Genomic DNA, 24,884 nt, shown 5'->3' on the forward strand with positions numbered 1-24,884 from the left:
ATAAAGAAAAATAAAAAAATATGAAATAAACTAAAAACGTGTTTACAGGAATATTTACTCCCTGTGTAGAGCCTTGAAATTATCTGTGCGTATAAACTGTATTATGAGGTCAATGTTGATTTGTTTAAATAAATGTAAATTCAAAAAAAAAAATAATAAAAAAAATATAAAACTATGTTTAGATGATTTTTCTAAAAAACTAATCTATAAATAATAAAATTGCATGTTTATTTTTAATAGTGTATAAACAATTTTTTTTTTTTTTTTTATCCTGCCTATTATTATTATTATTTGCCATTTTTTTTTATTCAATTTTTTTTTTTTTTCAAGATGAAAATTTTGGAGCATTCATTTACATTGTCAATAAAAACCATCGGCAATTAATTCGTCCGAAATTTATTAAAATTATCTTATCCAGGACATTATAAATAAAATTAAAATAATTGATAAATAATAATACTCACTGCATATATCATGTAATCTGGACAGAAAAAGTCAAGGAATCTGATGCAGCGTCAGTTTTGTTTTTCATTTTCATAACAGAAAATCTATTTTTTAGAACACTTTAACAACACAAACGCATTTTACACTATTTAAATTATTAGATTTTTATATTTTTATAATTAATTAAATCATTAACAATTAAATAGTATTCAAATTGGAGTAAAGCTCGATTCACGTATGCCATACTAGAGATCGTCTGTTTTTGTTTTTTTTGCATTGGTGGGGGAAGAGAGAGAGAGAAAGCCGGCAAAACTGTTGCTCCCTGCCCTTCACTCTTCACCTCTCAGGTCCGTATCAATCCGCAAGCCACGGGAGGCGCTCAAGTATTTTTATTTTTTCTTTATACACGGGGCCCTTCATCGCTGATAATTTTGTATACGCTACTGGCATGTGAGAGAGAATTGTCATCGGCATTATATTTTTACATAAAATCAGTACTTTAATTATTTCTAATTAAATACATTTCAATAACAAAAAAAAATAGAGTAATTTTTTTCATATGAAGTTTGTTTTACAATATTTAAAATTGTTAACTGCGTAATTTGTTAATTTTTAAAATAAAGTAAACACATTGTGACATTGCACACATACATAAACTCGTTGAATGTGTACGTGTGTTGACACGTTTTGAATCGTGGTCAAATATGGCTGATCTAAACAAGGAACTCAATGAGTATTTACTAAGTAATAAAAATGAAAAACAATATAAATTATCAATTCCATCAGTATCATTACCAAAACCATCATTTAAAAAATGGCTTGGTAATTCAAATGATGAAGAAGTCATTGAAAATTCTGGATGCTTTGAAAAAATAGAAAAAAAATGTTGTCCAAGTCTGGTAAGTTTGATGTTAAAATAAAAACAAATAATTTGACAGATGTAATTTATTTTCATTTAAAATGTTAGCTATTACTCAAAATAATTAACTGAGATTATATATTTATATTTTTTTCAGACAAGATTTCAACGTTTAACTGGTTTTGTTATTTGCTTATTTATGGGAGTACTTTGTTTTTCATTGTCAGCTGTTTATATACCAATTTTACTTTTAAAAGCAAGAAAATTTGCTCTTCTATACTCCCTGGGTAGTTTATTTTTTTTTATGAGGTAAGAATCTTTATATTTTTTAATAATATTAATATTTTTTAAAATATTTACATTGATTAATTTTTATTTTTTAGTTTTTGTTTTCTCTGGGGTTTTGTTAGCTATATGAAATCATTATTAACACCAGAAAAACGTATTTTTACTGTATCATATTTAACAACACTTGTTGGTACATTATATTGTGCTCTGCATTTACAATCAACTCCATTAACAGTTTTATGTGCAGTTTTACAAATTGTTGCATTATTGTCATTTTTAATTAGTCATATACCTGGTGGTACAACTGGATTAATGTTTTTTACTAGAATGTTTAGATCAACAGTTAGTCAAACATTACCAATATGACATAAAATATTTAAATTAATTAATATCATTTATTATTATTATTGTAATTATATAAGACTGGTCAGTATGTATTTGTCTTGTTAATATAAATTTTTATTTATAAATATACTTTGAGATTTATTAAAATTAATTTGTAAAAATGAAAAAATAATTGTAAATACAGTTTAATGATCGAACGTAATAATTTTGATTAAATAAATATCATTGTTCTTCCACAATAAATATTTTCATTTGTTTTAAGAATTATTTTAAATTTTAAAAGTTTATTTTATTATGTAAATGGAATAAATGCGTAGCATCCCCACCATAGTGATTTTTTTTTTTATTTTTATAATTTAAAAAAAAATATATAAAATATTTACATATTATTTTTTTATTTTTGTACATTATTTTTTATTTTATTTTATTTTTCGCTCAGTGTTATCTAGGATTCTTGGTATTTCTTAATAGCTCAGTGTCAAGCTCTTAAAATAAAATATATATTAATTTTATATAATTTTATCAAGTCAGTTATCCAATAAAATCCATTAACGTGTTGGCTATTTTTATAAAGTTTTATTGAAATCATTAAAATTAACAAAAAAAAAAAAATTGTGACAAGTGTCGTGTCTACTGCTAAAGCCACATAAAATAAAAAAATAATTAAAATGAATATTGGGCTAATTTTATCAATATTCTTATTAATAATAATTTATTCTTTTGCTGCTGATGACATTAATCATTGTAAAAGTATAATTAATGTTTTTACAATTTGTAAAAATTCTGGAAGATTAGTTTCGGTCAATGAATCAAAATCAAATTTTGGAAAAAGACTTGAAATAATTGATAAAGATATTTTTGCAATTGATAAACATGCATTTAAAAATATTACAATTGCATATCTATATATCGAATTTGCAAATCAAAAATTGAATCTTCTACCAGAGTCATTCGATGGTCTACCAATGGTGAAAATGCTTTATATTAAAACTGGAAAAATAAAACTAACTAAAAATCTATTTGGAAAATTGAAAAATTTAAAAGATTTGAGAATAGAAATTGATAGACCAAAAAAAATATTTTTCAATTCAATAAATAAACTTGAAAATTTAACAGGTTTAGAAATTCATAATACTAATTTTAAAAAAATTAATTCAAAAACATTTATGAATTTTCCATTAACAATAAAATATATAAAATTGAGAAATAATAATATATCATCAATAGAATCACATGCTTTAAATTTTTTAAAAAGCATTGTAACCATGGAATTGGAATCAAATAATCTAAAAATTATAAAACAATCAATTTTCAATGATCTAAGCTCATTAAAAACATTACGTATAATTAATGATAATGTAACTAAAATTCAGGACAATGCATTTGATGGTATGAAAATTATTGTTCTTGATTTACAATTTAATAAATTAAAATATTTAAAATCAACGTATTTCAATGGACTCAATTCATTGAAAAAATTAAATCTTCTTGGAAATAATATAAAATTTATACCAAAAGATATTTTTAGTAATCTTAAAAATATTAAGGAAATTAATTTATCACACAATCAGATAAAAAAAGTTGAACCTCGTGCATTTTTAAATGTCTATTTAGATGAATTACTTTTGACATATAATAATTTAACATTCATTGGTACCAAGTGGTTTGAAGGAATTAATATTGATTTGTTGGATCTCAGTGATAATAATATTATTAAAATTGAAAATGGATCATTTAAAAATGCTTTTATTACTAATTTATACATACCATTGTTGTCCAATAATGAATCACATGTTCCAGCTGCTTGGGGCATCACAAGACAGAATAATATTGTTTCTATCGGATAATGAAGGATTTGATTGCAGAGAAAATCCAATGGATTATTGACTTGTAAAAACTTTATTCAACAAAGTGATAAATAAAAAATACTAAATGTATAACAAATAAGTTTTAATTATTGTTTTTTATTTTCAATTTTTTTTTTAACAGCTTTTGATATTTTTGTTGCTTTTGTTCGTTTTAGATTACCCTGCATTTTTTTAACTTTAAGTGGTACATATAAATTTGTTTTATTGCTTGAATTATTTTTATTTTTAGAATTATTTTCATCAGTATCCATATTAAATGAAACAAAACCATTGTTATTTTTTGTTTCTGATGGATCATTATGTAAATCTATATATCTTTTCTTTATTTTTGATTGTGTTAAATTATCATTTAAATTTTCTGGAACTGTATAGCTACTCAGTGAGATAAAATCATTGCAAGATTCATCTTGCTCTAGCTGAGATACATCATCACTTGGTGGAACAAAAATTCTTTCTTTTTTTGTTGAACGATAATTGTAAATATTTGTTGATAATTTAAATGGTTCTGGTACAATTTTTTTTGTTACAATTTCAGATTTTTTATCGTCATCTGTGGTATCACAGTCTTCATTGACAAGTGAATCTTCAAAAGAATTTGTTTCTTTTTTAATTGTAAATCCCACAGCATACTCCAAAATTTTTTCATGCAGTTTATGGAAATGTGAATTTCCATCAGATTCAATTGTTTTCTATTTAAAAAAAAACAACCTTATTGGTATTAAATTGCAAAAATAATATATGAATAAATAATTATTAATAATTCTACCTTTAAACCAACTGCAGCACAAGCAAAATTAATTTTACTTAACGTTACAGATTTTAAAAATGGCACTAACAATACTGGTATATTTTTTTTCTGTCCCATTGTAACAATATGTTTTATCATAAAAAGTGGATCAATATTTGAGTCAACAATAATTGAGCATAAATTTTGTTTTTCTAAATTTTTTGTTACTTCATTGATTCCCAATACAAGATCATTCCTAAAATAACATATTTAATAATCAATTTTATTTTACAAATTTATAAACAAATGATGTTGATTGATAAAACTTACATGACACTTTCAGATTTGTTTATTGAATCTTTGATTTGACTCTCTTTTTTCAAAGCTAGTCGTTCTTCTTTAGACATTTTTCGTAATTTTCCCCAAGATATTGATTTTTCTATCTTTTTTTGTTCTGGCAACATTCTGTAATTCAAACAGTTGTTATATTAAATAAATAAAAAGCAAAAAATTATTAAAATATTTTTGTCAAAATATATCTTACTCAGTTAAAAGATCGTTTAGATCACTGCCAGTTTCACCTCTTAAAATTGGCCTACAAAAAAAATTAAATAAATAATAACAAATTAAAATGACATGTTTATTTTTTTGTTTATTAAAAAATTAAGTATGCTGTCATTTACCAAACAATCTCAGATGGATTAGCTAAAACATGTTTTAGACCTTTGACAGGTCCTTTTTTTACACTCCCTGTTGATGTTTTTGTTTTTTGTTTTTTATTTTGAGTAGTCATTTTAATATATTATCAACAATAAACAATTATTAAAAACAATAATCAATTATTATTTTACAAATCTACACACGTGTAAAAACATTTGTTTATTAATTTTTTTTGAGGGTTACATATATTTATTATTTGCAGTTGATAAAGCAGTAATAATTTTATAGAGCAGCGCCATTTTGTCAACCGGAAAAACGTCACAATACAATTTATATCTTGCTTCAAAACTTGATGAAGTTTTATCCACCTAGCTCAAAAAAAATATCCCCTTTCCGCCCCGTCAGACTCACCAGATTGACAAAAATTACATTCTAACATAAAAAATTTTAGCAATAAAACCAATTAAAAAATGGCAATTACTGATTTAAAAACACCCAAGGGTCTCAAGGAACTTAACACCTATCTTGCTGATCGCAGTTATGTCCAAGGGTATGTTATATTTTTATTAATTCAGCATTAATATATAAACTTTACACGTGTTTAGCTTGTCGGCATTTTGTCCTTAATCCACTTAATTTGATGCTTAAAAAAAAAAAAAAGAGAAAAAAAAAATTAACATTACATAAAAAAAAATATTTTACAATAGATTAATAATAAATAAACACTTATGTTGTAACAAAAATAATTTGTTCATACTTTTATAAATTTTGGGTTATGGCCAAAGATTTATCATGTCTATTAATACCTCAAAAAATTATTTGACAGATGTTACAATTTTTTACCATAAAATAGATCAAATTAATAATATTTTTCAATTAAAAATGCTTCAATTTATTTTACTTATTTTGATTAAATATATTTTATAATATTATAATTATTATTTAATTTTATAGATATGTCGCAACACAAGCTGATGTCGCTGTCTATGAAGCAGTTGGAAAAGCACCAACATCTGAAAACCCTCATGCACTTAGATGGTACAATCACATTAAATCTCAAGATATGAAAAAATTACCTGGTGAAAAGAAAGCACCAGCAATTTTCTCAACTGGTTCAGCTGCATCAGCACCAGCACCAGCAGCAGCTGCTGATGATGATGATGATGTTGATCTATTTGGTTCTGATGATGAAGAAGATGCTGAAGCAACAAAAATTAGAGAAGAACGTCTCAAGGCTTATGCTGAAAAGAAATCAAAAAAACCAACAATCATTGCCAAATCATCAATTGTCATTGATGTTAAACCATGGGGTGATGAAACTGATTTAGTAGAAATGGAAAAATGTGTTAGATCCATTGTTCAAGATGGTCTCGTTTGGGGAGCATGTAAGTATCAATATTTAATTAATTAATTTTTAAATCAAATACTTATACTGAGTATTCATTTTTTTTTATAGCAAAATTGGTACCAGTTGGTTATGGAATTAAAAAATTACAAATTATGTGTGTCGTTGAAGATGACAAAGTGTCAGTTGATGCTATTGTTGAACAAATTCAAGATTTTGAAGATCATGTACAATCTGTTGATATTGCTGCATTCAACAAAATTTAAATGATTAATAATATTATTATTCATCTTTTATTTCTCTTTCAAAATAATAATAAATACATTTTAATTGTTTATACCTAAATTTGTTTAATTATTTCAACAATAATACCCTAAACTATTAATTTTTTAAAAATAAAACAACTTAATTTGTTAATAATTAAATCAAGGACAATTTGGCAATGATTAATCAATGATTCATTTATTTATCTTAAAATATTTCCTGAATCTTGATTAAATCCCAACAGGTAAAAAACAGTTGCACATACATATTTATATTCATGTAAATTAATTACACTTTTTTAAATATTTATATAGAGTTGTATAAGCCTGGGTTTTTACAGATTTTATCAAATTAATTTGTCTTTAATAATAGTAAACTTCTAAGGAAAATAATCATAATAATATCAATAACAATATTATATTATTTTTTATTCAACAAAGAAAAATATTTTAAATATATTTATTTTTATTATTATTTTCTTTACAAGATAAATAAAAGAATTGAAAATAAAAAAAAAAAAAAAAAACGAAACTGAGTGCAATGACATGTTTAATATAATATATTTTAGATTTTAAGACCAGTTGTTTTATCATAATCTTGTTTCGTACTAAAAATTAAAATATTATTGTTGTTGTGCTATGATCTTGAATTCCCCACTTTTGATGACATTGAAGATTGGTAAACGGTATATAAAGCCAGGGTCCAGCATTAACCGGCAAACAGTCATCAAAAGTATCAGCTCGTTAACTGTGCATTTGTAATAGCGAAAAGAAAAAAAAAAAACATCTATAAAATATAATAATTGTCTATTTAAAATGACCATGAAAATAGTAATTGTTGTGACTTTGCTGGCTGCTTGTACATACGGTAAATATTAAAAAAATTATTAAATAATTTAATAACATTATTATCATGGTATATATATAGTTTTTTTTTTCTAACTCATTAAAATTCAATTTATTTAGATTTCTAAAAAATTGATAAATAAAAATAACGTTTAGAAAGTATGAGTTAAAAATTTTAACTTATTTCATAATCATTAAATTTCTTAGAATTCAATTGCGGAAAAATATTGTAATATTATATTTTTTGTTTTTTTTTATTGGTAGTAAATAGACATTATCATACGATAGATTAAAAATTAAAAATATTTATAATATTATTTGTCATTTATTGAGTTGGAATTTTTTATTAAATTTATCTTAGATACACTCCACAAAAGGATGCTAAATTGTTAAATCCGTGGGTGTCAACAGCGTCATCAATTTATTGTTAATAAGATATGACCTCAAAAAAAAAAAATAAATAAACAAATACATAAAAATATCTATATAAATATGTTTGTTTAAATTATTATTTAATAAATTTAAAAACAGGGTTGTTAGTTTATTTGATTTAATTGAAAACCAGTTTATGTATATACAAGTGATGTCAATTTCTATTTTTGCAAATTAAACGAGCCCCTGAATGTTTTTTATTTTATTTTTTTTTAAAATGGTTTTAATCCAAGTTCAAGGATATCAAGTTTGCAGAGGTTGTGACTTCTAAATGAAAGGTCCTTGTATCCCATCGTGATAGAATGTTATTTTGTTTCATTATTATTATATTTTATTCTGCATAAATAAAAAATAAATAAATTGTGATTCACCATTATAATGCTGCTTTGAATTGACAATAAAATAAAAAAATTGAATTTTCTTAAAATTTAAAATAATTTTTTTTTGCAATAAACAACAGGTTTTTTAAAAAAAAAGAAAATTTTAAAAATAATTTCTGTAGCTTCTTGTTTAATATAATTTCATAATAAACTTTCTATCATGAATAATAAAAAAAGAATTTAATAATTCTTATATAAAAAAATATTTAAATATCAATAATCATTAAAATATTTTTTTTTTTTAATTAAAAAAAATATATTTTTTAGGTCAACAAGTATCATCACAAAATAGTACAGCAGAGCCAATATCACAAATATGTTTTGGTTGTATTTGCGAGGCTGCTTCTGGATGTGATACTCAGACTGGTTGTGATGGTGCTGTTTGTGGTCCATTTCGTATCACTTGGGGATACTGGGCCGATGCTGATAAAATAACATTGAATGGTGAAGATCCAAAAACTGAAGGAGGTAATAAAAATATTTTTTTATTAAAAAAGTTTAATTTATATAATTTTTTAAAACTCACTAAAATTATTTTATTCTATTTGAATGATTTATTTTATTTTGTTTTTTAGCTTATTCTCGTTGTTTGAATGATGCTTTCTGTGCTTCCAAAGTTGTCGAGAGTTATATGAACAAATTTGGTCAAGTAAGTGTTAACAAATATTCAACAAAAATAATCCAGAATATTTTTTTAATAATTTAAATATACATTTGATAATTTTTTAATTATTTTTTTTTGTTAGGATTGCAACGGAGATGGTCGTATAAACTGTGATGATTATGTTAGAATTCATCGACTTGGTGGATATGGTTGTAGTTCTCCACTTGACTCCAAGTATGAAAATACCTACAAGACTTGTATGAAAACTTTTAGTCATTAAAATAATAATAACAAATTTTTCTAAATTAAAAAAGGAAAAAGAAAAAAAAAATTTAACTTGTCCAAATCCACAGGCATTTGTTATCAATAAAGTATAATTAATTTTTCTATAAAAATTGTAATAAGATAAAATATAAAATTATTATAAATTTAAAAAAAATAAAAACTTTGTTTATTGGAAATATTATGTATCATATTTATTTGCATTGCAAAATCAAGGTCAATTTTGATATGACTTTGATTGCTAATTTTTTTTTCCTTAATTTAAAAATAATATAAATAAAATAGTTATCATTATTTGTTCTATATATTATTTTAAATATAAATTTTAAATAATTTATTTATAATAAATGGGTAAAATGTTTTATAGCTCGATACATTGGTCCAAAATTTAAATTTGGTCCAAATTTAAATTTAAAAATAATATTTCATCTTTTTAAAAACCAAGATAAATTTTGTTAATTCCCTATACCATAATTCAAAATGTTTTATAATTTATTTGTTTTAATTACATAGCGTATTATTTAGCATGATAACACTGAAGCCTAACACTATATAAACGCAAAAATATTCACAGTATAATAATGTTTTATTTTATTTGTAAAATATTAATTACGAAAAATGTGGTTAATACATTATTCACTAATTGTCTTTACAATTATTTTTTCTACTCATGTTGATTTTGGTAAATATATTTTTTATTATTTAAGGAAAAGTTGAAAAAAAAAATTAATTAATATTTCTTATTTTTTTAACTCAAGCTGAATCAAATGATTACTATATAAACGGTATAGCAGCGTTAAGCGGACCACCACTTGCAACAATTGTAAGAAATAAAACTATTGAAAAATTTTGTTTAAACTGCATTTGTATGAATGATAAAAAATTTCACGAAATAACTAATTGCAATTATGATAATCCTTGTGGACCATTTGATATACCATGGGAATATTGGGCAGATGTAGGAAATTTTACTATTGAAAATACAAATAATAATATTAAAAAAGAAGGTATAACAACATTATTTTTAATTAATAATTAAATAATCAATGATTATAATAATTTATAAAATTTTAGATAAGAAAAAATGTAAAAGTGTCAAAATCTGTATTAGTCGAATTATTGAAACTTATATGAATGACTTATCTGAGGTAAAAAAATTTTTTTTAGTCTTCACTTTATCTTATATGTTTTTATATATTTTATTGAAAAATAAAAATTAGATATAGTTTTTAATATTAATGAATATTTATTTCTACTGCAGGTTTTAAAAGTTAATCATGTAAATTATCATTGTAATGATTGCCAAAAATATTATAAAAAATTTGAATTTACTTGTAATAATTTACAAAACTCAAAGTACAATATGATATATGAAAAATGTTCAAATAATATTAAACATGGAGATGAATATTTTAAACGTGCAAGTCAAAAAGTACCAACAGTTGGATGAATGATTTTAATTAATTTATTCTATATGAATTTTCTTTTTCTTTGAACAGTTAAATTAATATAATTTTATGTAAAATGTTGAAATTTAATTTTATTTTATAATAAAATGTTATCTGTATTAGATCATGTCACCATTTCTTAATTTTTTTTCTTATCAATTAAGTTTTATACAACTATAGACTTATTTGATTTTTTCGAAAGACTAAGTAAATAAATTGTCGTTTTAAATCTTTAAAAAACTTTGACTTTTTTTTTATTCAAACAAGTATTTGATAGACAATCCCTAAAAAAATAAATTTAGATTATGGAAATTTTATCAGACGTTTAATTTATGAACCTTTAGAAATAAATTTTTTTCAAAGTATAATAAAAAGTATACACAAATTTGATGTATGAATGTTCTTTTTTTATTCTTTTTCAATTATTTAACTATTTATATTATACAGTTTAAGCATAACAATTATTATTTTTTTAGTAATCGTATAAAAAAGAAAAAAATTAAATATTAAAAAGTGTCCTATCTTTCTTACATTTTTTTTTCCAAAATTAATAATAATTTCTTGCTCACATGTGCATTTTATTTATTATTTCTTGATTATTCAAAATTATTATTATTCAAAAATGTGTTTCAGCATTATTTTATTCGACAAGTATCTTAAGTTATTCATTTGCTTATTTTAATCTTTTTTATTTAAACAATAATGGACAGACTGTTTAAGCTTTTTATCTAAAAAAATATATTTGTTTAAATTTTTATTCCCAAGGTCTTTTTTTATGTCTTTTTTTTTTTCTGTTTTTTTAATTTAACTCATATAATTAAATAAAAAAATTCAACATTATTGAGTGGCAATACAAAATTCCTCGGGACTTAATTTGTACTAAATTATTATTATTATTTTTTTTTTTCTCTACCGAGTTTCTAGAAAATAGTAAATAATCATTAATAAAAAAATCCAAAACCATGAAAAATTATTATTTTGAAATAATAATTTCTTGTCTTATTTTTTTGATAAAAATGATTTCGTAATGGTCTAAGTATACAAAGCTTAATAATAACCTTGTTTTTGTTTTAAATTTATAATATGTAAATAATTACGTTAAATGAAATTATTATTTCTCTTAAAACGAGAATTGCAATATTTAACAGGCATGATTTTTGATGTTTTTGTAAAAATCCATTTAGCTAATGTATTATTTAATGGAAAACATCAGATGCAGTCCTTTTCTAATTCATCTTCATGATAAATATTTGAGAATGATTGTGTTTTTGTTGATTGATTGTGACCAAATGAATTTGCACATTCACTAAAATTTCTAGTTAAATCACCTATTCCATCACTTTTATTTGCAACAAGTAAATCAGTTGATCCAGCTGTTTTAAAATTTATTGCTTCATCTATAAAGTATTCCTGAAATAAAAAAAAAATTATAAATAAAAATATAAAATAAAAAAATATTTGCTGTTGTTATTAATAATTAATAGTTTTAATTACCGGTTGGACAGTCGATTGTGTTTCAATATTGCTAATATTTTGATTACACTGTGCCAATGCAATAAGAGCTTTTTGATTTTCTCTAGCATCAATCAAAAAAATACTCTCTTTCACTTCTTTTACATTATACTCATCAATTCTAAAAATTTTAAAATTAAATTAAATGTAAAATTTTTATTTATTGTTACGTTACAAATAACAAAATAAATATATATATATTATTTTAATTTTTCTTACTTGTCATAGATAACACCATGAAGACCAAGTTTTTTAAGATGTTGAATTGTATCTTTGTCATTATTATCATCACCCCAACAAAATATAATAAGTCCATGATCTTTGACAATTTTAACTTGTGATGGATCTCTTAGTATATCTTCAGTATGTACATTTATACCAAGAAGATCAGCAGCCAATGCATGTCTCATTGCCATTGGTATTGATTGGCATCTTGGATCGTGATATGTTGGATATTTGACTGTTATACCTTGTGTCAAAAATACAACTGGATATTTATTTTGTTTTAAACGTATCATAGCACAAATATCTGGATTAAATGATGAAAATACTATTTTTCTTTCACCACCATAATCCAAAACAACCTTGAGTATTATATCAAGGTAAGTATTTAAATCAAATGGATGATTTAATTCAAAAGTTCCATCCTACAATTAAAAACATTCAATATATTTATATTTTTAAATGTTTAATACATTTAAATAATATTTAATAAAATAAAATTATTTACCTTGAGTTGCATTGTCCATTTAATTTCAACATTAAATCCAACATGAAGATCCAACTCTTGGAGTGCTGCTTGAAGAGTTGGAAATGGCTGATGATCTTCTAAATCCTCATCAAAAAATCTTGGATTTTTTTCTCTTCCTTCAGCCAAATGATAAACCTGAAAAACAATTTTATTATTAATATTTTATTTTAATATACTCAGCCTGTGATTTTAGATCTGTAGAATAATAATTTAATAACATTCGATGATAATATTGATCCGATTGTATTATGCAAATGCATTTTTCTAAAACAATTGAAATGGTTTGGTCAAAGCTACTTAGTGAAATAATTATCATGCGTTATGAATAATTTGAGTTTTTATTTATTTTTTGTAATTTACAGAATAGAAATGAACATTTAATTATTTATTTATTTTTTTTTTAATATTTTCAATTAACAAAATGAATGAATTTAGTTAATTTGGCATTCAATGCATTAGTCTGCTCAAGCATTATTTTAGCTCACCCAATTGTTAACCCCTTGTTCATCATTATCATAGTAGTAATATAGCACTTTACCCATTGATTCATCAGGATAACTAAAATCCTATCAAATTCTTGAATTTAAGAGTGAATTTAAATAAAATAAAAAAACAAAACCAATCATCTGCTGAAAAGTCCAAGAAGACTCTTCAAAAATTATTTATAAAATAAAAAAAATAATAAAGAAATAGCAATTTTATTTAATTTATTAATTTTTAAAATTTTAATTTAATTACCTTCAACAAGTGCAACTGTTCCAAAGTTAAATCTTTAACAGGTATTTCCAGCATATCCATAGCATCAATTTGTTTTTTTCTTTTTAATGAAATTGATACATGAAAATCATGATAAATAACTGGTACCATATCTTTTGACAATTGTACATCAAATTCAACCATATCAGCACCATGTAGTGATGCTGTTTTTAATGATGCTATTGTATTTTCACGTACATTTGCACAATTTTTCATTTCATGTTTAAATGATGTACCAGCACCACGATGTCCAACATCAAGACCAGACCATCTTTGTTCCCAATGTTTTGCATATGATATACTCATATCCCAGGGATAATCTGGTATTGGTTTTATTCTGACATACTCTAATGTCAATTGGCCTTAAAAAAATATTTATATTGATTTTTTATTCAATAGAGATTTATTTTTTTTAATGAAAGAATTATTAATTACCAATTGGTCGATGCTTTGTGCTTGTTATTGGTACAGTTAATTGTCCAACACTTGATTGCAATGTACTTGGAAGAATATAACTAAATCCAATGTGATTAGGTGGTGAATCACCAGGAAAACAGCGTGAATCGTAGATGTAGTAATCAACCAGATAAGCCTGAAATAATAATACACATAAGTATGTTATTTGTTAGAAAAATAAAATTATAATATTATCACTTTTCAACAACACTGTTTAAATTAAATTGTATTTAATGTTTTTTTTTTTTTTTTGTCTTTGTCAAATTAAGAATTTTTTTTTTATTAAAATTTTAAGGTTCTAAAAAAATTAATAAAATAAAAAAAAAATTAAATAATACAGCTTATCCTCGATAATAGCTGCTTTTGAAGTTTCACAGTTGGGTTGATCAGAGCTAAAAAATAATGTTAATTATATAATTTAATGGAATAAAGGAGTTGATCGGGCTCTCACCATTTAAGATGCAACACAGATGTAAACGAGACTTGATAGTGTTGAATATTTTTCTTGATTTTTTTTTTTTTTTACTAATGGAATTCAAAGGAGAGCTTATGACTCGAATAGATATTAGATAATAATATTAATTAAAATTTTAATTTAATAAAAAAATTGTAATGAGTCTGCCAGGACAGGACAGGACAGGAGCTAATTTATTTATTTTTTCTTGTTGAGATGATAAATGAAGCATCAAATCACAGTCCATTTGAAGCTGGCGTTGTTGAATGAAAAAATTTTTTCTATTAACAATCATCGATTTGCTTGTAATCAAGATGAATTTTTTTTTTTTAAACCATCTTCTTGAATTATTCAAAAATCAGTTGTTCCAAAAAGTCATCCACTTGATAGACCATTTGATTTCATCCAGGAAGTTTTATCCAATCATCGTAACACAGCTGCTAAACAATTTTAATTAATATCTTTTTTACCAAATTATATATGACTTCAAAAAAAAAAAAAAATTATTATTTATTTATGATGAACGTTGTCGGCATACTCGTGGTTTACTGAAAACTCACATGACATTGTCAATATTTATATTTATTTAACAATTTAAATTATCAAAATATTGTCGTGTTTTCTTTTTTTTTATTTTTATTTACTCACGATTGTTTCTGGATATCGTACAGCAACACTGAATATAACACATTCATCATCTTCATATGCACGACCAAATTGTTCTTGATATTTGTATCTGGCTTCTTCATCATTCATTACCTTTAAATAAATTTATAAATTACATTATAAATGCAAATGATAATTTTAAATAAATATTTATATATAGGTATAAACTTACACTTATTTCAGTAATACTAAAAGCAGGCTGATCAATGATATCTTGTGTATCCATTGATAAACTATCATCAACACCACAATCACCAGTAAGTTGTGGTAATTCTAATGAATTATGTCTTACCAAATTAACTGGTGTCATTTTAATATATAATTTTCTATTTTGTAATCTATTTTTCCATATTTTAATTGGATTATCAAATAATTTAAATTGTAAAACTGTTTCATCAGTTAACCAGCCACGATCAATTTTACAATAACCATTGTAATAACCAAATTTTTGATAATCTGGTATATCATTATTAATAATATTACTTGGTGTATCAATTTTAATAATACGTGGTGTTAAATGAGTTTCCCATTTTCTTATAATAAGTGTTATTGCTGAATTTTTTATTTCATTTGATTCACAAACAACTGCTATGAAATAACGAAATTCAATATCAGTATCCATTGGTAATGAAAGTTTAACTGAATATATTTTTTCATCTCTGAAAAAAAAAAAGAAACAAAAATATAAATTATTTGATAATAAATTATTTATAAAAAAAATAAATGGGTATCTTACTTTTCTTTTTCATTGAATAATTTATTTGATGCTTCATCGTTGTCTGCATTGAATGCATTTACACTCTTATTATTCTCAAAATCAGGTGAATTTTGAGGACTTTCTGGGTGCTCCAAGTGAAGTTGAATGGCTTGGTTATGATTCCATGCACCTAACTCTGGTAAATTACCAACAACGTAGACAAATTCATTTTTTTCAAGTTCAGTAACCTTTGGAAAAATTAATAATTAAATTTATCATGTTAAACTAGCTGTTTTTTGTATTGAATTTATATTATTTATTTACCTGAACTCTGAATAACCAGTCTCTCTTTGTTCCTTTCATTTCACAATTTTTTTTATTATTTTCTTCAGTTAAATTTATTTTTAATGGCTTCGCCAATGTTGTTACTTCTTTTTCTATGTCCTCTGTAATGCAAAAAATAAAAATACCTTATTAATATTTAATTTTCTAAAAAGTTATTACATAAATAAATGTATCATCTAAAATAACAGAGCTGGGGGGCTATTGCAAAAAATGAATGTAAAAGTGAAAGGATCACAGTGAATGTTTAAAAAATAAAGACAATCTAATGACCCATTTATAATTAACAAACAAATCAACATTTAACAAGTTACAATAATGAATTTAAAATAAAAAAATATAAAACAAAATGATTTGTTTGGGTTACTCCAATTCCATCAATGCCCAACATATTGTTACATTTTTATTATAAATATTTTTTTTAGACAGACAATAATAATTTTATAAACAATAAACTAGACAAATGAAAAAAATATAATTTAATAAACAATAAAATTTATTTAGCAAGCTAACAATAGATAATAATAATTTTTTTTTTAATTATAAAATTATGAACGGAATAATAATAATAATAATAATTTAATTAATACTGATACACTTGTCAAAAATTGAGATAAATAATTTTAATATTTTTTTTGTATTGTTTACTTGGCATGACGGAATGGAGAGTGCTTGGTGATCTCTTTGTGTCAAAATTGCAAGTAAACTCACTAGCAACAACAGTTTATTTATTTTATTATTATTATTTTAATTTAAACTATTTTAATAATTGTTATTTAAGAATCTTCATGAGTTCACGATAATCGCCTTGTTGAAAATTTTTTTTAACACGTATAACTTGCATATTTATTTATTTATATTTCACAAAATTATTATTAACAAAGACAGAAAATAATACAACATACAACTGACTATAAAATTCCAATAATGACAACGAGTTGTTAATTTTTTTTTTTACTCTCAACGTTTTATTTTTAATTTTTATATAAATTCTCTTTTCTCTTTTGTTATTATTATTGTTATTATAAAAACAAACACTAATTATTTATTTATTCGATTATTCATACTCGATATTATCGTATATCGTTTTTTAAATCGATACTCGAGTTTCAATTCGACTATCGAAGTTTGATAAATTTTCTCGAAGCTAGGTGGCGTTTAGTTAGCATTTTTATTTTGTGACGTGCGTGTTGAAGTTTTTTTTTGTCCACACTTTGCCGGTATTTTTTGACTCAATCAATTTTAAATTTATAATGAATCGGTAGAGAAAATTTTTATAAACAATTTGATATATAATTTATTGCTGTGGGTTAATTATTTTTTCTCAAAAATCATTGACAATGTAAAAGTGTCAAAAGAGGTTAGGTTGCCGGACAAAAAACCAACAATGTTAAAAGTGAGTAAATATTTATTGTTTTTTCACGTAATTTATTAATAATTAGTAAATAAATAATTAAACAATAGCAATAAATGCATAATTAATAAATAATTTAATAAATAATAGTCAAAAATGAACAAACAAAAATCAGTGTCAATTGTTGCTCAATGTTATTTTTTAGTCGACAATTTAGTGACTCAATTGAAAAAATATTGTTTGTTTTACCATATATTTCAATAAATAATTGAAAAAACAAATGAACAATAGTGAATAATGCATAAATTCAAAAGAGGTTAGGTTGTCACCGCAAAATAGCAACAATTGTAAAAATAAGTTAATTTTTATTTTTGTTCAACATGTTTTGATGAATAATTGCTAAATAAATAATTAAACAATAGTTATTAATGAATAATATACAAAAAAAAAATGCATAAATAATAGTAAAAAATTAAATTAAATGCAACATAAATAACGTTTAAAATTATTAATATTAAATTGTTTATTAGTTAGTTGTCAAGTGACACCAAAAATGAAGTGTCTCAGTGTCATGCTTTATTGTTATTGTTGTTGTTTTTATAAAAAATTTTTTCCTAGAATAATATTGTTCTAAATATCCAATGTTAATTCTTTTGTTTTTTTTAATGTTTATACAGACATACTGTGCCAACGAGTTTATTATAAAAAGTGAAATGGCAATAGCCTTTGTGAATTATCAACATGCCAGAGTTAAATTCAAGGATAATGGTAAATGTATATTTTTTTTTCTTTATCAACTATATTGATAATTTAATAACACATTGTTAAACATTAATTACAGATCTTGAATAATCCCAGGATGATCAAAGAACCATAATTTGACTTATTGTCAAGAAAGTTTCAATGAGCTTTTGGCTACATTAGCATCTGCTAATGATTCATCAAACATATCTGTTGCGATTTGAGAGCTGTTACTAACTGCTGATCATCTGAACAAGGTAAGACTATTTTTAAGTGCTCTCTGATAGTATCTGATTATTTGTATGATCATTAATCTTCACATTTGTCAACAGACATAATTTTTCATTTATACAACTGCAGCTTTGAGCGCAGATAAATGATAAATATATTTTTTTCATTTTAATTTGTTTATTAATATTAATAAAAGCAGGAAAATTTAATTTGAGTAAATAAAAATAATTTACATGATTAAAATTGACATGTTAATATATTTTTGACCTTGTTAACCGGATATATCAAATAATATAAATTAATATCCTGATAATACTTGATAAAATATCCGTTTGAATAATAAATCTAAATGAAAAAAATATCAAATTTATCAATTGCCCCACCGAGATAGGTTTTAACAAACACTTATGATCAAGACATGATATAAAAAAAAATATATTATCTCTTTATCAATATTTTAAAAAACATTGCAAGTGTTAAAAACCAGTTGCAATCAGTAGATGTCACGTGAAAATGATTACGTTGTTTTTATAATTTTCTTTATACTCTGACAATAAAAGTCACGTTTTATTTTTATCCAATAGCTTCAGATATTAATTTAATTTGTTGAACTTTTTTTTTTTTTTTTCAATTTATTATCATCTTTATTTTATAATACATATCGGTTTTTATCATTTAAAAAATTTAATTATTAAAAAATTAGGTCCTTCAATGATTGATAAGATTCAATTGTTTATTTTTATTTTTTTATTATTTTTGGCTTATTTAGAATTTGAATATTATTTTATTGTAAAATTTGGATCAAAGTTCAAGTCATAATGATTCACTGTAATATCAATCCACGCATATATAGAATGACTAATCAAAATTTCATAAGTATAAACATATTCGTCAGTTGAGTATTTTATTATAATTATTTTCTCTTAGTTTAAAAACTTTTGTTGACCACGTGATAGTATAACAGGCGTTGTTGTATCAAATTCATGTTATCATTTTGGACTTTGACTTTATCTCGTGTTGTTTTCAACTGTATAAATCAGTAAATATACACAACAATCATAAAAATATTATTATTTATTTATTTTATTTTTTTAAAGTATAAATTTTTAGTAAAAATTTGATTAGAAAATTTTGCTGTGTTTTAAAAATAGATTTAAAAAATAGTTGGTAAGGGAATTTGGCATGCCTTGTAGTTGTCAATTTGGAACGAGTTCAACGTTTGCATTTTTTTGTGCCAATTTTATTGCATGACATATGTAAACATTGAAAAAAAAGTAAATTTATTATTTTAATATTTTAAAAATAAAAAATTATCATCAATTTTTTTTTTTTTCGAAAGACAAAATTCAATATAAAATTTGTTTTTCAATTTGCCTATAATTTTTTTAATCTATCAAAACGCCAATTGGTTCAAGTGTTGATGAAAAAAAAAAAAATATTTCAAATATGTTGTGTCTAGTTTTGATTTATATATCAAGTTGCACTTGACATTGTAGTGTTCGTTGATTCAACAAATTATTTATTACGTTGTTGATTAGTCTTTATTTCTAGGAAGCGAATAAAACAATTTATTTATGTTTATAAATTGAATAAAATTGTGAATTTATCATGACAATATAATAAGTCAATAAATGATCAATTTAAAAAATCAAGTCAGAAAAAAATATTACTTTTTTTTTAAATTGCACTGATTGGTACCAACGTGCAAGTACATTCCGTGTCTAAAAAAAAATAATATTATTTATGACCTTGACCGTCGATAGTTTATTGCATTACACACACACAACTTAAATAAATTGCATATTAAATAAATCTTACATATAACGATCGATATTCTTTTGTTGAAGTTTTTTTTATTAATTTTTAAATTTTTTTCGATCTTTAAATATTTTTTAAAAATTTATCCTACCTGTTAAAATGTCAAATCCATATAGACGTAATAATTAAATTATCATTGAACATAACTATATCAAGTTTAGATATTAAAAAAAAAAAAAAAAAAAAGCAGCTTTTGTTTAACTTGACAATTATTTAGTTTACTTTTATTTATTTATTTATTTATTTTTTCAACACAAAATTATTATCAGGTATGCTGATAATAAAAGTGTACTTGTCGTTGAGTTTAACATGAAAATTCCAAGAATAAAAAATACGTGCTTCAATATTATTTACTGTATTATTTTATGAAAGCAATGCAGCTCGTTTGAAACGCGAACGTGTACTAATCGTTTAAAGTTGATGTCGTTAGCTTTCAGCCGAGTGTAAACTTACGTACATCAACGAAACAAACCAATACATTAAAAAAAAAAAAATTATCATTATTATTATTCTTTCATCAGATGATAAAAAAATAAAATAAATTGTTGGTTGTACAGAACTTTTATCGCGAAAAAAAAAAAAAAATATTATAATTACTCTGACGCAAAACAAATAGCTGATAAATAATAATTAATTATTTATATTTCATGGACGTATTTAATTTTATTGAAGCATTTGTAAATTAATAAATTTATCAAGAAAATAATTTACCTTTCGAATAAACAATTCAATATCAAATTTCAATTCGTTTCATCAACTTCTATTAAGGGTTTCATTTTATAATTAATTTACAAAATTGTGGTTTAAAGAATAAAATATTTATATATTTTTTTTTTTTCATACATATATATAATCTATACACAATAATTAAAATTAGAATGATATACAATTTTATAAAAATAGAAAACAAACACGACAAAATTTTTATTTTAAAATGATAATAGTTATAATAATATTCTGTACAATTTTTAGGACTTTAATAATTACAGTATCGTCGGTTGTTATTTTAATAAAAAAAAATTAAAGCCCAACTTTTTTGACAAAGCAACAATATTGTAAAATTTATAATTCAGTTGTAGCAACACCCCAATATTGTTGCATTCTTGATGCATCTTGTTCAAGTGAATCAATACCACCACGTTCTTGTATAACAGCAAAATCATATTCAAGATTATAGGGCATTAGTCTTTGTAAACTTCCAAAATATGCAGCATTTGGTCCACCATTAAGATATCTTCTTCCACTACCAAATCTCATCATTGGTGGTCTTGGTAATGGTGGATTAAATGATCTAGCACTACCAAATCTTTTTGATAAAAATGGTAAATTAGCAAGATGTGGTGTTGATCTTGATTGTCCTCTTCTCAATGGTATTCTTGTTAATGTATCTAATTCTTTATCAAATAACATATGTGTATTTTGTTCGAGCATATATTCCCAACAACGAAATTGTTCTTCACTAAGTGCAGCAGTTGCTGCTGCTACTGCTGCTGCTGATCTATTTGTATCAGTATCATTTTTTCTTGTTGTATTATCATGTAGAATATTATGACGATTTTTTGATAATGCTCTTGATGCTGTATTTCCAATCCATGCTCTACCAGATGTTTGTCTTGTTTTAAATGTACTATCTGTTGTTGTTTGATCTGATTGTCCACTTGGTGAACTTCTATCATCATTAAATTGTGGACTTGTATTATCACAATTACGTAAATTTTTAAAATATCTACCAGAACCATTACGTGATGTTACAGATGTTTTATGATTAACAATATTTTTTAATACACCATTTGTATAAAAACCATCATTATTATTACCACCACTGCTACTATTATTATGACAACAACATTGTGTTGGTAATTTATGAGGTGATGGTGGTATACAACATGGACATGAACAATTATTACTATTATTATTATTATTTTTATTTTTACTAACAGCATGACGTAATTCACGCATTAATAAATCATAATCACCAGTTAATTGTCCAGTTAATCTAATAACAATTATACTTAAATTATCTTCAGCTCCATATGCTTGTGCTAAATCTTGTAATCTTTTAGCAGCAAGTACTGGAGATTCTTCAGCTCTTGCTTCTCTAACAGCTTCTTGTATTGTTAATACATCCCATAATTTACGATTTGCAATTATTATAAATTCATCATCATCTTCTAATATTATTTCTTCTGTTATTGGATCTGGTAATACTAATGGAAACATTGATGAATTACCTAATTGATTTTTAACAATTATTTTTTTTCTTTGTGATAATAATAATGGTCCATCAGCTCTACATAATACAGCTTTTGTATCACCAGATGATACAACTTTTAATATATATTTTTTTGTTGTTCTTGAATAATTTGGTGACATTGGTAATTTTGTAATATGTATTAATGTTGAATCAACACCATATTTTTGTCCTTTTTCTTTTAATTCACGATGAGCTGATAATAATGTATATTTTAAATAATCTTTTGATGTTTCACGTATTGTTTTTTCTTCAAGTAATAAACGTGGAATCATTTCTTGTAATGATGTTGGTGCTTCTTGATTTGTATCACCATCAAATATACCAAATAATCCTTCAACATTACAAAATGATGGCATTCGTACTTGTGATACATATAGTCTGAAATAAATAAATAAAATTAAATTAACATTAACGATTAACATTTTAATTGTTATTGTTTTTATTTTATTTTATTTTTCTGTGTTTACTTTTCTCTTGTCCCAGCAGTTTCTGAAAATCCTAAACGCCATGGTTGTTCTGGTCCTTTTTCATTACTAACAATTTCTTGTTGTTGTGGATGTGATGGTAAACTTGGTCTATTTTGTCCTGATACATCAATTAATGATATTTGTCGTTGTGATCGATATACTTGAAATTGTCTTGGATCAACATGAAGCCTTGAATTACATGATATATCTAAAAATTGTAGTTGTGGTGGTACTAATGTTGCTAAATTAACTCGATCAAGTTGATTATGTGCTAAATCTAATACCTAAAATATTAAATAATAATTTATTAATTATATTTTATTCAAATAATTAAATATATGCATATATATTTAAATAATATCATACCATTAATGATGTTGTCTTATTGAAAGTTGGACATGTTAATAATCGATTTGAATGTACACGTAAAACACGTAAATGTTGAAGATTTGCAACATTGTCTGGTAGATATTGAAGACGATTACCAGATAATACAAGTTCTTCTAGATCAGGCCATGATGCAATACAACTAAATAAAACAAATTTACAATTATTTAAATCGTTAAAAATTAAATAGTATTAATTTTTATTAATTATATTACCTTTCGGGAAGTGTATCAAGTATATTATATGCCAGATGTAATACACGAAGTGCTGGTAATTTAGCAAGTGCATCAAGGGCTGTATCTGTTAGACAATTTCCAGTCAAATAAAATTTTTCAAGTGTATGAGAATTTTGTTGATTTTTATTTGTATTTTCTGTATACGGTAGTTCTGATAAACGATTGTTGGATAAATTTAAAACTTTCATTCTGCAATATTGAATAGAAAAAAAAAACCAATTAATATAATTAGTTATTTTAAATTATATAAAAAAAATCAAGGGAAAAAAATATAGTACCTTTCAGTATTTTGAAAAAATGTCGATGGTAATGCTGTTAACGCATTGCCTTGTAAAGTAAGATGAACAATATTCAGTGGTTTTCTTGGTGGTGGTAATGCTTGTAATCTATTGTGTGGTAAATGAAGTACTTCGAGTCTTGATGGTTGTGATAAAAGTCGGTCTGGTAAAGCTGTTAAATCGTTGTGAGAGGCAAATAATGCTCGTAATACTGGTAATTCGGGTATCCATTCTGGTAAAGTGTCGAGACAGTTGCTAGAATAATTAATCAAAATTAAATATTTTAAAAAAAATTTATAAAATAAATAATAATATTAAATGAAAAAATATTTACTAGGAAACATCAAGATGCTCGAGATTTGTTGGTATTGGCTCGATGGTTAGCTTCTTTAATTCTTTAAAAAAAAAAATAAAATAAATTCAATTAATTAATAACATTAAAAATGAAATTAAAATTTCACTAAAAACATATTATTATAAAAGCTTACTGTTATTCCCAGCAATAAGAGAGACAAGATTTTTTCCACATAGAGTTAATTCAGTTAGTAAATTACGAGCACAACGAGCACTCTGCAATTCTTGTAATGCACTGATGTCCAATTTTTCTATGCTATTTTCACTGAGATCCAAGTGTGTTAAATTCTAAAATAAATATGAATTAATATAATTAAATTAAAAGATTTTTTTTTAATT

The 24,884-nt window shown here is 23.6% G+C and overlaps 6 protein-coding genes and 1 long non-coding RNA gene across 9 annotated transcripts in view; 4 read left to right on the forward strand and 3 right to left on the reverse strand.

Annotated features, from left to right (window-relative positions):
• The first annotated feature begins 970 nt into the window (after nt 1-970).
• Nucleotides 971-2,065, forward strand: LOC122857400 (vesicle transport protein SFT2C). Its single transcript, XM_044159556.1, has 3 exons — nt 971-1,343; nt 1,461-1,612; nt 1,687-2,065. The coding sequence occupies exons 1-3, from the start codon at nt 1,149-1,151 to the stop codon at nt 1,955-1,957; spliced, it is 618 nt and encodes a 205-aa protein (XP_044015491.1). The 5' UTR covers nt 971-1,148; the 3' UTR covers nt 1,958-2,065.
• A 1,477-nt stretch (nt 2,066-3,542) lies between these two features.
• LOC122861028 lies at nt 3,543-5,370 on the reverse strand. Its single transcript, XM_044165181.1, has 6 exons — nt 5,215-5,370; nt 5,076-5,126; nt 4,862-4,996; nt 4,571-4,787; nt 3,924-4,493; nt 3,543-3,833 (listed from the first exon to the last, which is right to left on the reverse strand). The coding sequence occupies exons 1-6, from the start codon at nt 5,322-5,324 to the stop codon at nt 3,543-3,545; spliced, it is 1,374 nt and encodes a 457-aa protein (XP_044021116.1). The 5' UTR covers nt 5,325-5,370.
• Nucleotides 5,371-5,523: 153 nt separating this feature from the next.
• LOC122857395 (elongation factor 1-beta'-like) lies at nt 5,524-6,873 on the forward strand. The gene is made up of 3 exons (XM_044159542.1): nt 5,524-5,741; nt 6,146-6,576; nt 6,648-6,873. The coding sequence occupies exons 1-3, from the start codon at nt 5,662-5,664 to the stop codon at nt 6,800-6,802; spliced, it is 666 nt and encodes a 221-aa protein (XP_044015477.1). The 5' UTR covers nt 5,524-5,661; the 3' UTR covers nt 6,803-6,873.
• Nucleotides 6,874-7,495: 622 nt separating this feature from the next.
• On the forward strand, nt 7,496-10,345 carry LOC122857459 (invertebrate-type lysozyme 3-like). The gene is made up of 4 exons (XM_044159635.1): nt 7,496-7,667; nt 8,725-8,925; nt 9,033-9,106; nt 9,204-10,345. The coding sequence occupies exons 1-4, from the start codon at nt 7,616-7,618 to the stop codon at nt 9,339-9,341; spliced, it is 465 nt and encodes a 154-aa protein (XP_044015570.1). The 5' UTR covers nt 7,496-7,615; the 3' UTR covers nt 9,342-10,345.
• Nucleotides 10,346-11,554: 1,209 nt separating this feature from the next.
• Nucleotides 11,555-17,471, reverse strand: LOC122856737 (glycerophosphocholine phosphodiesterase GPCPD1-like). 3 transcript variants are annotated; one of them, XM_044158530.1, is made up of 11 exons: nt 17,074-17,471; nt 16,408-16,529; nt 16,123-16,331; nt 15,559-16,045; nt 15,369-15,479; nt 14,246-14,402; nt 13,793-14,172; nt 13,034-13,189; nt 12,523-12,950; nt 12,286-12,424; nt 11,555-12,201 (listed from the first exon to the last, which is right to left on the reverse strand). In XM_044158530.1, the coding sequence occupies exons 1-11, from the start codon at nt 17,078-17,080 to the stop codon at nt 12,001-12,003; spliced, it is 2,397 nt and encodes a 798-aa protein (XP_044014465.1). In that variant the 5' UTR covers nt 17,081-17,471; the 3' UTR covers nt 11,555-12,000. The 3 variants fall into 3 exon arrangements, with proteins under 3 accessions (XP_044014465.1, XP_044014474.1, XP_044014483.1); XM_044158539.1 differs by having other exon boundaries at nt 17,331-17,448; XM_044158548.1 differs by having other exon boundaries at nt 17,137-17,309.
• A 99-nt stretch (nt 17,472-17,570) lies between these two features.
• LOC122857572 overlaps nt 17,571-24,884 on the forward strand; it is a 63,659-nt gene continuing 56,345 nt past the window's right edge. The window contains exons 1-3 of the long non-coding RNA XR_006374225.1: nt 17,571-17,821; nt 18,457-18,547; nt 18,621-18,777. This is a non-coding gene — a long non-coding RNA (uncharacterized LOC122857572). The remainder of the gene's footprint in view (nt 17,822-18,456; nt 18,548-18,620; nt 18,778-24,884) is intronic.
• The window catches only part of LOC122856429 (PH domain leucine-rich repeat-containing protein phosphatase 2), a 40,663-nt gene continuing 37,150 nt past the window's right edge, over nt 21,372-24,884 (reverse strand). Inside the window, exons 9-15 of the mRNA XM_044158099.1 lie at nt 24,680-24,833; nt 24,526-24,586; nt 24,192-24,446; nt 23,893-24,102; nt 23,657-23,819; nt 23,291-23,574; nt 21,372-23,201 (exon numbers count right to left, since the gene is read on the reverse strand). Coding sequence (XP_044014034.1) covers nt 21,632-23,201; nt 23,291-23,574; nt 23,657-23,819; nt 23,893-24,102; nt 24,192-24,446; nt 24,526-24,586; nt 24,680-24,833 — 2,697 coding nt within the window. The 3' untranslated portion in view covers nt 21,372-21,631. The remainder of the gene's footprint in view (nt 23,202-23,290; nt 23,575-23,656; nt 23,820-23,892; nt 24,103-24,191; nt 24,447-24,525; nt 24,587-24,679; nt 24,834-24,884) is intronic.

Source organism: Aphidius gifuensis, linkage group LG1 (genome assembly GCF_014905175.1).
Source record: "Aphidius gifuensis isolate YNYX2018 linkage group LG1, ASM1490517v1, whole genome shotgun sequence".
Lineage (NCBI taxonomy): Eukaryota > Metazoa > Arthropoda > Insecta > Hymenoptera > Braconidae > Aphidius > Aphidius gifuensis.